Source organism: Gymnoscopelus microlampas (assembly GCF_963454915.1).
Source record: "Gymnoscopelus microlampas genome assembly, chromosome: 5".
NCBI classification, from domain to species: Eukaryota; Metazoa; Chordata; class Actinopteri; order Myctophiformes; family Myctophidae; genus Gymnoscopelus; species Gymnoscopelus microlampas.
Genome location: NC_139942.1, coordinates 42,807,449 through 42,821,408, shown reverse-complemented (window position 1 = coordinate 42,821,408; position 13,960 = coordinate 42,807,449). Strand labels below are relative to the sequence as shown.

Genomic DNA, 13,960 nt, shown 5'->3' with positions numbered 1-13,960 from the left:
CCCTCCCCCCACCACCACCACCACCACTGCTACACGTGCACCCACACACGCACATAATACGCTTTTATTATCCTTAAGAATACACAGTTGAATGAGCTCTAATTCTAAAGCATAATTTGAAAGTGATGAAGAATTTTGCCAGTGACAAATGGAGGGGCACAGTAGGTAAAATAAAAGACAGCAGTGAGTGACCAAAGAGGAAGTGGGATCTCACGCCAACACTGTCAAACAGCTGGATGAGCAGTGGAAGTTGTAGTAGTGTATGTTGATAACGAGGCACAGTGCATACGGCATACTGTACATAGTAGTGTGAGTGATTTGAAAGACAAGGCACAGAGCCCAGTCTGTGGTGATTTAATGCAAACGCAAACTATTTTGGACACTTGCGGCCATTTGTGAGTCAACCTGTGGTTCATGAGACAACAAATTGCTACCAAGCCATAAAATCTCCTCTGAGGTTGTTAAGCAAGGGTGGTCGCTGCATGGTCATCTGGGAGACATTAGACTCAAACCATCAAAATCACATGGGCTCCACGCTAGCCGAGAGCATCATGTGCTCAACAGTTGCCCCAAAGTCCGAACCCACAACAATACTAACGATATTGACATTGCCGACACAACATGAATTGTTGCGTATTTGGATGAGTTTCATGTCTTCACGCTTTACTTGTGGCCATAACATGGAACATGGTTCCTCTCAATGTAGCATAATTTATTATGATCTGTTTAGAGATGTTTAAGCTGGGCTGATGCTGAGAATACATTCCACGGTGATGGCCATGGAGATAGTATTTGGAATGGCTTCCTGTTTCAGTGGAACGCTGCAGCCATGTGTCAAACAACTTGAATTAAGACTGATCAGAAACTGTATAAATGTTGCAACAAGGATAATGTTGTATAAGAAATGTGTTGTCAGGTCTCCTCTGGAGATGGTTAATCTTTTGAAAAATGTCAACTCTACCAAGAGTAAACAGGGTATTCTGTCAAGGAAGTCTGTGTTCAAGTGGTAAAACTCAAGAGATGCTGGAATTCTCCTCACTTGGCTGGGTTTACTGTCTAGTCTCTTGCCAGTAACAAGCAAATCAGACTAACATCAGACCTCATCAGACCTCTGAATGAGATAGGACAGGCATGGCCATGGGGCATGCCATTCAGAGGGCCCTTAGAAACTAATGAATGCTTCCACGAAAGATCTTTATGTGACGCTCGACTATTTTGCAGTTTGCCAAAGCATTAATTATAGACTTAAAGACACTACTTCAAATTGGTTGAAGTTGTGTTTTTACCTTAATATGAGTCGATGCACAGTAAATCACCATTAGCAGCAGGATGAATTAATGTAGTTATTTTTCGACTCATTCATTCATAAACATTGCATTGTCTATTTGCACAGAAATATGTCCTCTAAAAGGTTTTTATGTTCATCAGTGTGTTCCAATATAATGACAGTGTTATGATGTGCTATCAGTTTTAATGTAATGGAATTTTGTGTATTCCATAAATATCATAACCACCCTGAAAGTTGTTTTTCTGCATATAAGGTCGCATTACATCACATGGAGACTCACAAGCAAAAATCACTTGCGTACATCACATCCACACCCCAATGTAGTTTTCAACTTTGACATTCATAGACATCTTGATAAGTTTGCAAGCTTTAGTCAAGAATAAGCTGAACCAGGTGAGGCCTTTTTCCCCACTGAATCCTGAACTCAATCTGGCAAGCATGTGTTTGGGGATCCAATCAACAACTTAGAAACAAAGATAATGACCAAAGATGAACCTTTTTCCCTCATGCCTACCAATTTTACGATTGATTAAACAATCATTTACAGAAACATTCCATTAATACACAGCAGCTCTACACAGTAAATAACAGCACCAGGATAGCTGAGTTGTTAGGTCATCGGATGTTCACTGGAGGTTCAAACAGATGTGTTGACTGTGTAGGGAATAGGGACAGTCTGACATGAGAATTAGGTAGTAGTGCATTGTCTACCTTACTACAGTAGGGAAGAGGTGTTTTGTGTCATTGATCACGGAAGTTCAAATCTGTGAATATTAATATACAATTTCAGCATCTCTTGTGCCAAGGTCCTCGGGGAGGCTGCTCTCTCCTCAACAATAGAAATGTCATCCACATGCCCACTTGCTTGCTGTGAATTCACTGGACAATGACCTGGTCCATTCGTACATTAAGCCGATGGGCCTCAGTCGGACATAGTCTTGTTTCCAGCCTTTTTTCATCTCCAAGGAGAATACCCTGGTAACGACCTAATGCAGAGCGTGTCTATAGGGCGGGACTTCTTTCATATGCACTTCCCCGGGAAACTCTCTTTTTCGACCAATCGCAACACAGTTTCATGTGCAGGGACTGTAAACAGATCTGTGAAACCTCAACGTAACGTCCTTGGGTGGTACTTCCGCCAAATAGCAATACTTCCGTTTAGACACTCAACAGGCTAGATCTCGCCCAGCGTGGTCGGACATTACACCGACTTATTACTAGGGAGCTGGCAGACTCAAGTCTGTTGCATGTCAGGTCCTATTGAGTAATTTGTGCTCACATACAGCATTTAATGTCTACATAACTTCTGCACGTGTGAAATTAGCTAGTGAGTTTGAACACAGCTGTTCCAGGCTGCTCTCTTGAACAAAGACACTGCTGTATCTATCAGCTGCTTTGATGGTCTACTTTTTAAACCAGGTGGAATATACAATGTGTACAATCAGATAAGCTTAAAACCAGTTACTTAATATCTGTACTTTGACTTTCTACGACTGTAGGGGTTAATCAAATGAATGCAGGAGCCATAGCCACTAGGCCTGTTTTCTTTCAGGTCACAAATCATTGGAATGTTTAAGCATGTCTGCCTTGTAAAAAAATGATGAAAAGCACATTATATGTAGCTCTTGCGGTAATTGGCGACTTCAAGCTGAGCGTACCTTTGTATCCAAGGACAGCTACTGCTATGGTGAGGAAGGCACATAGCACATACAGCAGTGCGATTGCAGCCCTCAAGGCCCAGTCATTTTTACACTTGGTACATTCTGTCCCCTCCTGGATTCCTGCAACACAAGAGCACAGTAGCACAAATTAATACCCTCACAGGAGTTAAGCATAGTGGTCTAGAGGTCATATTACTTTATGCTGAAGTAATGCAGTGTTAAGAAGTAATACTGACTCACACAATCCTTTGTGTTCATTTAACTTAGAGAGTGTGCACCCTTACAGGTCCATTTGGTTCCATCTTGCACACTCTCTCAGTTAAATTACACATCTTACTGTGCATAATATGCAACTTAAGAAGCGTTTACAAAAAGAAGCCAAATGTTTTCATTCAAAAATCACATATTCTACTTTTCAGTTTAGAACGGCATGACTAAAGGGGGACAAACTGTGCTTCTCTTTAGCCAAGTGTCAATTGGAAACATTTGTCCTCATGAATAGTCAAAAGACATCCTATTAAACACAGAACACATGTGTTGGCCATACGACAGAGGAGCCAAAACAAAACAAAATGGCACCATTCTCATTCTGTCACTCCTCATTGGCAGCCAACCTAAAACTACCTCAGTGCTGGGAACTTGTTGGGTTGTCCAAATGCCGCACAACGCTCAATGGTCCAGGACAACTCATCTGAAACCCACCTACGGCTCCATATGATGCAATGCTAAACATCACGGGTTCCAATGTGGCCAGGAAGTTTGCTTGACTTCATGAGAAATGACCCAGTGGCCTCTGGCAAGCAGATCAACCAAGCAGCTGGTACCCCTGACAGGCAATAGAGCACTTTCTCTTTGCTTGAACTTTTGCTTTGTAATATGCCGGCAGCCATAAGAGTCTGAGAATTGTTTGCAAATTATATATTACATATGGATCTAATGGAAATAATATTTTTTTTGTCTGAGCAATAGAGTGCTAGATCATAAGTACACTGTAATTGCTGTAATAACATGATACTCTAATGAAGATATTAAACACTGCATAGTTCAAAGGTCTTTGAAATGTCTTGTATTCATCACAATCACCCAATCATTTTAATGGCAGGGATAAGGTGCGAATTTAGCATTTTTTCGCATGTGAAACGCGCAAACTGTTGTTTTACACAGACTCGTAAAATTGGGCAATTTGGTTGTTTACTCCAGTCAGTCAAGGTCCTTAACAATATACAATGTAGGCATGATTTGAGGGTAGAACAGTTTGCGTTTAAAGGGTAAATGTTGTGGGATTTTATGTGATGTCCACATGGGAAACAACACCACCACTGTCTGTGAGATGTTTTAAATTTAGATTTCTGATTTAGAGTAAAACAACTTGTTTCATGATGTAAAAACATCAAATTACTGTATGAGGTGCAGATGAGCCTATGCTTTTTACAACCGAGTATTGTGTTTATAGAGACATACTGGGCAAATGAACTTACAGGGACTGTAATGAAGATATTGTTATCTTATATTATATTCCGTAGGGGGTGGGGGTGGGGGGGGGCGTCATCAAGCTTGAGTCTACGATGTCTTATGGTGAATGGGATAGCCCTGGGGTGCAAGGCCTAGGTATCTTTCTTGCTTGGCTTCTTCTAAGATCGAGGTTGTAAGGCCCAATCTCTGTGTATGGAGTTGAGATTACGAGGTGCTTCTCAATGCTTCCTGAGTTCTTCTTTGGCAGTTGAAGGGATTCTAGGTAACTTGAAGCCTAAATTTAAAAAATATTTATATATATATATTTAGCATTTTTCCCCTCTATCAGCCACTATATAATGATGCTGGGGTGTTTTCCTGCATTGAAACACAGTCCTCTTTCTGAAATCCGTATTTTCCCTACTATTTATGTTTTGACATCCGGGTATCCGGGACATAAATGAAAAGTGCATGTGCGTGTGTGTGTGTGTGTGTGTGTGTGTGTGTGTGTGTGTGTGTGTGTGTGTGTGTGTGTGTGTCCGTGCCCGTGCGTGTCCGTGTGAACTGTCCTATCAGCGTCCTCGCTCAATGTTCTGTGATTGACAGCGAAGGTTGGCCAATCAGGTGTTTGTTTGTGTGACCAATAGTGAAATAGTGAATAGCAAATGAAAGTGTGATTTCAGTAGTTCCAATGTAATTTAACCTGACGTCTTCATAGAAGGACTAACTGTTTTTGAGCAGCATCATGCTCTCAGGGACAAGGATGTGGGCAGAGACTGGCATGCCCTGTGGTATTCTGGGTATTGTGGTAAATAAACCTCCTCTGTCTTCCAAGAGCAGAGGCTTCAAACATTCCACAGCTGGACTCACATCCTTGCTTGACTTCCTCCTTCTAATAGCATCAGAGGCAGCCTGCTCTATTTCCAGATTGTCCCTTTTGCCAGCTAGCCTGCAGCTAATCATGTCATCCATGGTGGGGCTGAGGCTGTAGCCACAGGAGGGTCCTTTCCTCTCGCCAGGGGCGGACCAGACCACCAGGGGGGGTGAAGGAGGGTTTGGCCTCTCGCCCTTGGACCTACACATCTGTGAAAACATCATGGCTGACCGCCTCAAAGGGGCCCAGCCGTGGCCCTGGACATGGATATGGGGGGCACTGTTGTCCTTGTGTGTACTGAGGGCTTCATGGTGGGGCCAGTGTGGAGAGCTCCATCCAAGCCCCCCCCACTGTATTTAACCACACATTGCCTAAAGCACACAACCGCAACGAGTAAACAGCCGCCTGAAGTCTGAAGCCTCCAGGTCAGATGCCAAACGGATATGGTTTTAATGTATGTATCAGTGTAAGGAGCAAACGTAGACCACACTGAGTGGTAGTATCACACATGCTATTGAATGGGTCCAAAGGTTTGTTTGTTGTTCTTAACGGGTCACTGAAGTAACAAGCATTAAGGTCGAAGCTTCTCCAGCTGCCTGTATAGTGTCTGTATGCTGATAGACAGATTACTTGTAAACATATTTGACTCAAGATTCAGGTATTGAAAATGAAAATGACGTTCAAGGGGAAGATTACACTGTCTAACAAGGTCTTTAATGAAACGTAAGGATTAGAAACAGGTCAGATCAATCAGATCATAATTAGAATACATTTTATTGTCACATCAAAGGGTTGCAGGTGTGAAGTGGGGGAAATTAGTTTTTGTGCAATATCCATCATTCATTGTTTTCAGAAAAGAAATAAGGGTGGGGGGGGGGGCAAGGAGAAAACAGAAATTAAACATGTCAAAGAAAAATCTAAGATATCTACACTACAATATACACATGGCATAAAAAAGCAGCAGTTATGTACATGAGAATAGACATACTGTAAGGGGCAAAAAGTAGCAGCACATCTCAAACTCTCAAAGTTTGTGAAATAACTATGTCTGGAGTCAAGAGCATTGGAGTTTGTGCACTCTGGTGGTGCAGTGGTAAAGTACCTGTCCACCACCACAGAGTCTAGGGATGCATCCAGTTTGGCTGAGCATAATATGAACACAATTAGCCTGTGTTCGGGTGGAGGAAAGCCGGGCGGGGAGGGTGATATTTGTCGCTGCATGTACTCCTATGCTATTGGCTGGGTGGCGGGCCACTGGGGTCATTGGGGAATGTTGAACAGAAGGAGTAGGATGGAGACGCTAAGCCCAAGTGTAGGCTCTTCACTGGCAATTGAGCCAGAAGGGTGCAAGAGCAGTGGCAACACAAAGATGTGGAGGACTGAATTGGCATAATGACCAAATTTGGTAGTCAAGTAGGTGAAAGTATGAAGGATTTGAATGATGCTAAAGTTTTGAGGAGAATAAATATAATAATATAATAAATAGTGGAAGGTGTGAAAGGTGTGAAAATGAGTATAGTCATAAAATACATCACAGCTTTTCTCTGTCTGTGTGGGGAACATGCCATGGCAAATAAACATGCTGATATGTACGTATAAAATACATATCACAGCAAGCTGAGAAGCATAATGCTCAAACCAACTGGTATGGTACAGGCAGCGCATGGAGGGGATTTAAGCTTGAGAGCTCTGCGGTTGGACTGCCGCCAGGGTGTCCCAATCAACAAGCTGGAATCGGGCCAGACAATCCCCAAGAGGTAAATAAATAGCAGAAAAGCCTAGAATGAGCTGGGGCATGGTGGGGGGTTTACATATGTACTGTATGTAGACATCGCTTGCTACTTACATACTATACTGTATGTATTGTATGTCAGTTGCACGGACAGTAGACAAGTAAGTGTGAGTGTCCAACACTGTACCTGCTCTTGTGTCTCAGACACATAATTGAGGATTTCTATACTCTCACCTCTGAAACGAGAGAAAGAGAGAGAGAGAGAGAGAGTGTGCGTGCGTGCGTGCGTGCGTGCGTGTGTGTGTGAGAGAGAGAGAGAGAGAGAGAGAGAGAGAGAGAGAGAGAGAGAGAGAGAGAGAGAGATACAAAGACAGAGAGAGAGAGAGAGAGAGAGAGAGAGAGAGAGAGAGAGAGAGAGAGAGAGAGAGAGAGAGTTGTTTCTGTCTGCCCCGGTGTATGTAAAACAGCTGTATTTAATTTGGACTGTGGGTCGGTCAAAGAAAATTCCTTACAGTTTTTTCCTTTACTCCATGTACCTGCAATAGGAATCGTTTGCTTGCCCAGTCTCACGGAGTGGCTGGCAGTGGAAATTTCCATGGCAACACAAAGAAAGCCTGTACAGACCATGGATCATATTTGTGTAAAGCACTTTTGTGCAGAGCGTTAACACTGCTATATACAGTAGCCTACTGTGGTTCATGCTTGATTTATGCTCCGTCATATAACGGTGCCGCACACCAAACACAGCAGACCGACAAGTAAGCTTGTAGATCTGCTGTGTTCGGTGTGCGGCGAGTGACAACGCTGTACGATGAAGTATAACTCAGGCTTAAGCCTGCCACAAAAACAAAGACCTGCATATAGTCACAAGCAATTAATCAATGGTCACACATGGACCAGGCCAGCCACCGTATTCGACTGGCTTTGAAAAGGTGATTTATAAGGTATTTGTGCTTTTTGCTTGTGTGCCCTGAGAACGGAGACTGGAAAGAGAGGGCAGTGAGATTTAACCTCTATACTGGACTTAAAGGATTATTTTGCCTTTTTCATACTTTGCCCCCAGCAGAAACAGACGTTTTAACAATGTTTTTCAGTTTTGTTATTTTCTTGTACTCCTACCAACCTTTGCCTACAGAGGGATATGCTGTCCCATAAAGCTACAGTAATTACACGGTTTTCTAATTACTTTAATCCGTCTCATGCTAAAATGATTTGGCCCAAAACACAATACTACAGTAAGCAAACGTGAGTCAAAAGAAATGTACCAAGGAAGGCAATTGAATGTGAAAATCATATTTTGTTGTAAAAAAGTTAATAAAAATAAATAAATAAATGGTACTGATTATTATATTTTTATTTCAGACATGGGGCAAATCAAATGTAGTATAGTTCATTCATTTGCTACAACACAATAAGGAGAAACACCTGTATTGTAATTGCTTTTCGCAATAATTTTAAGACCACACTTCAACACTGACATTGTTGAATTTGAGTAGGGGCACCTCTATAACTCCAAACTCCAGTCCAGACAAATGCGTAACTTGAACCTCTCATTCGGCAACATGATGCCTGGTGTCACTGTGGTGCATTGCTCTGGGTCTTACCCTGGCATTAACAGTCTCCAAATGGAATGTTAACAAGTAAACACTCACACAGGGGAAGTTATACCACTGAGACAAATTACTGGGCCATTAGGGTCCTTGAACTGCTTAGCTAGCCTACATGCCATGGCAGCATTTTTCTTTCTTTCTTTCTTTCTTTCTTTTTTTTCATTCTTTCGCTGCTAACAGGTTTATGACACTTTAAATTGAGTCCGGTCCACTGAGGCATCTGGACCTTGTTACAACGCAGCCAAATCAAAGGATGCATGCGAACATCTGATACATCACCCCATCGTGTACCAGGCACAAGAACAAACTTCTAAGATGTTGGATCTCCTGCAATATTTCAACGCAATGGAGTTTTTTTTTGGTTTGTTTGTTAATAAATATGATTATTTTGTAAGACTCAATTTCCTTTTCCTAATATATAATAAAGGAGATCAGTGGGTTGTGGTCAGCGAGCTGCATGTTAATGTTGTTTGCAGAAATATAACGGATGAAATGGATAACTATCTGAATGGGATAATCCCCCTCTTGGCCAGTGTTGTTGACAGAGTACATTACATTACATTACATTACATTACATTACAGTCATTTAGCAGACGCTTTTATCCAAAGCGACTTACAATAAGTGCGATCAACAAAGGTAGGGAACGAAAGCTACTAATCACCAGCGGTTATAAGTGCATTTTCTGCAATAACAAGCAACCAAGAGCATACCTAGCGCTAAGGTAAAAGTGCAATATATCAGCTACCTATTTCCTTAAACAGATGAGACAAAATAGCTAAGTCAAATGAGCAGGAGCTAAAAACAAATAATTGTATTGACTAAACAAGATCCAATAAACAATTCAACAATAAAACAAGCATTCGTACAACTAGTTAACAACAAGTAGGCCAGGCAAAGAGGAAGGGTAGTGTTTCCTGAAGAGGTGGGTTTTCAGCCTGCGGCGAAAGATGGGCAGTGACTCTGCTGTCCTGACATCAGTGGGAAGTACATTCCACCACTGTGGGGCCAGAACAGAAAAAAGTCGTGACCGTGTCGATCGACCAGAAGGACCATTGAGCGGCGGGGGAGTCAGTCGCCCCTTGGTGGCAGACCGGAGTGGTCGGGTAGGGTTGTGGGCATTGACCAGTACCCGGAGGTAAGAGGGAGCTGTTCCTTTCACTGCCCTATAGGCTAGCACCAGGGTTTTAAACTGAATGCGAGCCGCTACGGGGAGCCAGTGCAGGGAACGGAGAAGGATAGTTGTGTGAGAGAACTTGGGGCGGTTGAACACCAGACGAGCTGCAGCTTTCTGAACAAGCTCCAGGGGTCTGATGGCAGATGCCGGAGCGCCAGCCAGGAGGGAGTTGCAGTAGTCCAGAGTAGCAGCCTTTGAAAAGTCTGGCTACAGACCATACAGGGTAAACAGAGGAACTCCATCAAGGAACAAATCTCATGAGCTTGCATGTTCATCCCACAAATCGAGGGTAGGACCTTTATTTGAAATACGGTTAGAATTCATGAACACATACGGCGCTACGCATCATGCAATCCACATTACAGTAGAAGATTTGGGAGTTGAATTCAAAAATAAAAGCCACCAAGCTTGCGTCCCAAATATTTAAATAACTATCTGAGATTTTGGTGTGATTTCATGGTCCAATTCTCACTGGTCCAATCATGTACATATGCAAATTAACTGTATGTTTTTCTCATTCCACCATGTGAACCTGCTACTCAACAACCAACAACTCCTATAGACAAAGTTGTTATAGACAAAGTTGTTCTGCAGAGTTCATGTAATGGCCAACATTAGCATGGTTATGGACTCATGTGAGACGTTCATCAGGTGCACGAGGTGCAAATAGCTTCACAATGGGATGAAAATCATGTAATGAAAGATGAGTAGTTCTTGGAACCTTCATTGAGAGTCTGGTTCTGACAGTGATGAATCTGTTGGAAGGATTCGTGAGAGGAAAAAGCATGGAATGCTTTAGTCGTAACTTACAGACCAATGACTTTGAGGGAGAGCTTTACGGCACACTTGTTATCTGAGCAGTCAGCTGTTTCTTCGAGTTTCAGGAAGTACTAAAAGGCACAAACAAAGCCTTAATACTAGAGAATACAGTATAAAGGGTCCATTAAAAAGGGAGTTAAGATCCAGGGAATACGTTTATGTAGACCTGGTTAGGTCTGGTTTTGTCATCTCATCTGCGTTTGGTTAAAGAAAGACACGCTATGACCAACAGGTCACTTATCTTAATCTCAAGAGATGAGCTGGAAAGTGACTGTGCCTCATAAACAAGGCTGGGCAACTGTTATATGCCATGCCATGCCATGTCATATGCCATATGCCATGGCAGAGAGAGCCTATTTCACCCATGCAATGCTGGGTATCGAAACTTGAATAAGTGAAGCTCTCTCAATCCCTTGCTGATCGAGCTCTGGTCTGACGTCACACACAACGATGGTTACTTATGTAACCACGGTTATGTGAGCGATTGGATCACGCCAATATGATATATCCCTCCGTGGCGGCGGAGGCATCCCAGGCAGCTAACAGATTACTCCATATACGGGTGTGTACGCGCCTGCCCAAATACCTACGCGGCACACTCTTCTACCTTGCATCCTTTCGAGACGCGCTAGGACACCGCAAGACGATTGGCGTGATCCAATCGCTCACATAACCGTGGTTACATATGTAACCATCGTTATGTAGCGCTATATTGGATCACTCCAATATGATATCACAGTATCAGATTAATCAGTGAACTAGGAAAATGAACAAAGCTCAGACTCACCTTCAAGAAGGGGTCGAGCTCAAGTTCTCACAACAGAGAGCAGTCGTCCATTTCCACAGAAGCGGAGGCAACTCCCAAAACGTCCCGTTCCACCTGGTCGGAAGAGACCACATCAATGCGGTAGAACCTAGCAAAGGCGCTAGGTGTCGTCCAGTTGGCCAAGGCCCAGACACCAGACACCAGACAGGGGATCCCCCCAGAGCTGTGCCCAAGAGGTAGCCAAACCCCTGGTGGAGCGTGCCACCACAGAGGCCGGCCCGTATACAGAGTAAACTGTTAGTCTACCTCGGATCCCTCCGCGGAGGGATATATCATATTGGAGTGATCCAATATAGCGCTACATAACAGAAATTGTTGACTAACAATGGTGATTTGTGCTGATGTCAACCATTGCCTCACAACACAGATTTGTGCTGACGTAAGGCTGGCATGTCCATATTTGGAATCCCAGCTCAACAACGCCACACATCAGCTGCCACAGGTTTTAGGGCTGAAAAGTGCCGACCGCTGGCGGTACGTGTTATAGAATACTACAACTGATCCAGCTCCAACCTGCGTAGGGAGAGCAGAGGTGGTCTTGGCAGGAGACCTTTTTAGTAATTATGAATTAATATTCCCAGGACAGGCTTTAAAATTTGGACTCGAAAAGCACCTGCATCTACATTATTAAAAAGGAATGTTCTTAAAATCCCTCTCTTTCTCGCTCTCTCTCCCTCTTATATGCGCACACACACATGCACATACACAGACACATGCACACAAAACAAACTGATGACATAATTATCTATATTCAATCAGTTCCTCCACAGTTTGCTTATAATTTGGACAGCACAACACTCTAAACACCTTGTTTTAAGACAGGACTCAAGCCAGCATGACGTAGAGAAACACTGTTCAGGCTTTTTCTGGAGACCTCTGCTACCAAGGGACTAATGAACACAACTGTGCCATGGTTAAACTTTACAATACATGGTCATGGATTAGGCTAGTACACGTCAAACCTAAGAATCCATTATCCAGCAAATGAATGCACACTTCAGTCCAACACTGGTGTAATAGCTGGAATCCATTTTTCTTTAGGGGCCAAGAAGCACAATGGTGAGTCAGCATTTGAGAACAGTTGTGCATTGAATTCCAAGGGGTCTTTGCACAAAGTGTTCCTACTAAAAGGAACTGTACGTGCTGCGCTTTGCAATGCCAACTTTAACAGTATGTGCACCTGGAACAGTATATCTCCAACTTTCTATGCAGGACATTTTCAATAAGAAAAAAAGCTGCCCTTTGAGACAGAGCATTCTCGATTACCATCATTCACATGCATGTACTCTGAACAACAACATGGAGGCAATAAAGTAATTTTATTGGCCTGTGTAGAGAGCAAGTGAGAGACCCCCTGGCTCCTTCTGCTCGTGTTCCAGTGCTGGCATTTTAGAATGAGGTAATCTCAAGTAAAGTAGGCCCATGAGAACCCCCGTCAGAAAGCACAAGAGAGAGATAAGAAAGAAAGAAGAAAGAAAGAAAAAAAGAAAGAAAGAAAGAAAGAAAGAAAGGAAGGAAGGAAGGAAGGAAGGAAGGAAGGAAGGAAGGAAGAATATGAATATGCCATTAGTCAAGAGGTGGGTCTTCACGCTACAACAAAAAAAATAAGGGTAACTCAACAACAAATCCAAAATCCAAAAAACAAAAACAAGAAATACATCCAGTGATGGACACATTTTTGGAAAGAGTCCAAGTTGGAGCACTCTTAACCACTTAAACCCAATACTTTGTTGACTGGAGTCCTCCAGGGGTGTATGCGGACCCAGTCCTTTTTTCCCCTTTACTATCTTCGGCGAATATTCCCTGAAAATAGACGATCCACAAGCTCACAAAGCATTGCAATGTGACGCGCTGTGAGTTTCTATATTCGGCTATTTTCGCCAGACGGTAGGGTTCATGTGCAAAAACACAGGCAGAAAACACAATTACACAATGGACTGCACAGATCTTCTTTTATAATTTATGAAGATACACTGCACTATACTGCTATATGTCTGTACATACTGTATTTTTGTGATAAATGTAACCAAATGATAACATCAAATACCAGGTTTCCACACACTGGCCCTGAAGACAAAGTGCACAATTAGTAGTCATATAATTTAACATTCAATCTACTTACACAGTAATGCTCTGTGCTTCTGCACCTGATTTCAATTTTCACACAATAGATCTTCTCCATTAATCATTACAAGAACAGTAAAGAAACATACACAGCCTTTATTTGTCCTGGGTGAAGGAAATGCAAATTGTAGTGGTAAAGGGACAGAGAGGGTGATCAACAATACCAGCCCCAGGGCTGACAAATGTTATCAGATCTAATGCCATTGCTTATAGCAGTAGCTGACCAATCAGCACAAACTAATGTTCCACCACATGCTGATTGAACTGTCACTGTGAGCAACCTCACTGGCGAAGGAATTTATGTCAAACATGGATGGAAACCAATAATGTGTTTGCTGTGGATGGTGTGGTAGAAAAATTCATAGCCGAGAAGAAGACACTGCAGTTAATCCGGTTGCA

General features: G+C 42.7%; 1 protein-coding gene across 3 annotated transcripts in view; it reads right to left on the bottom strand.

Annotated features, from left to right (window-relative positions):
* The window catches only part of colec12 (collectin sub-family member 12), a gene marked incomplete at its 5' end in the record, with an annotated part of 32,449 nt that overhangs the window by 7,834 nt on the left and 10,655 nt on the right, over window positions 1-13,960 (bottom strand). For all 3 annotated transcript variants that reach the window (XM_084057393.1, XM_084057394.1, XM_084057392.1), the window contains one exon: window positions 2,947-3,069. In XM_084057393.1, the coding sequence (XP_083913519.1) occupies window positions 2,947-3,069 (123 nt within the window). The remainder of the gene's footprint in view (window positions 1-2,946; window positions 3,070-13,960) is intronic.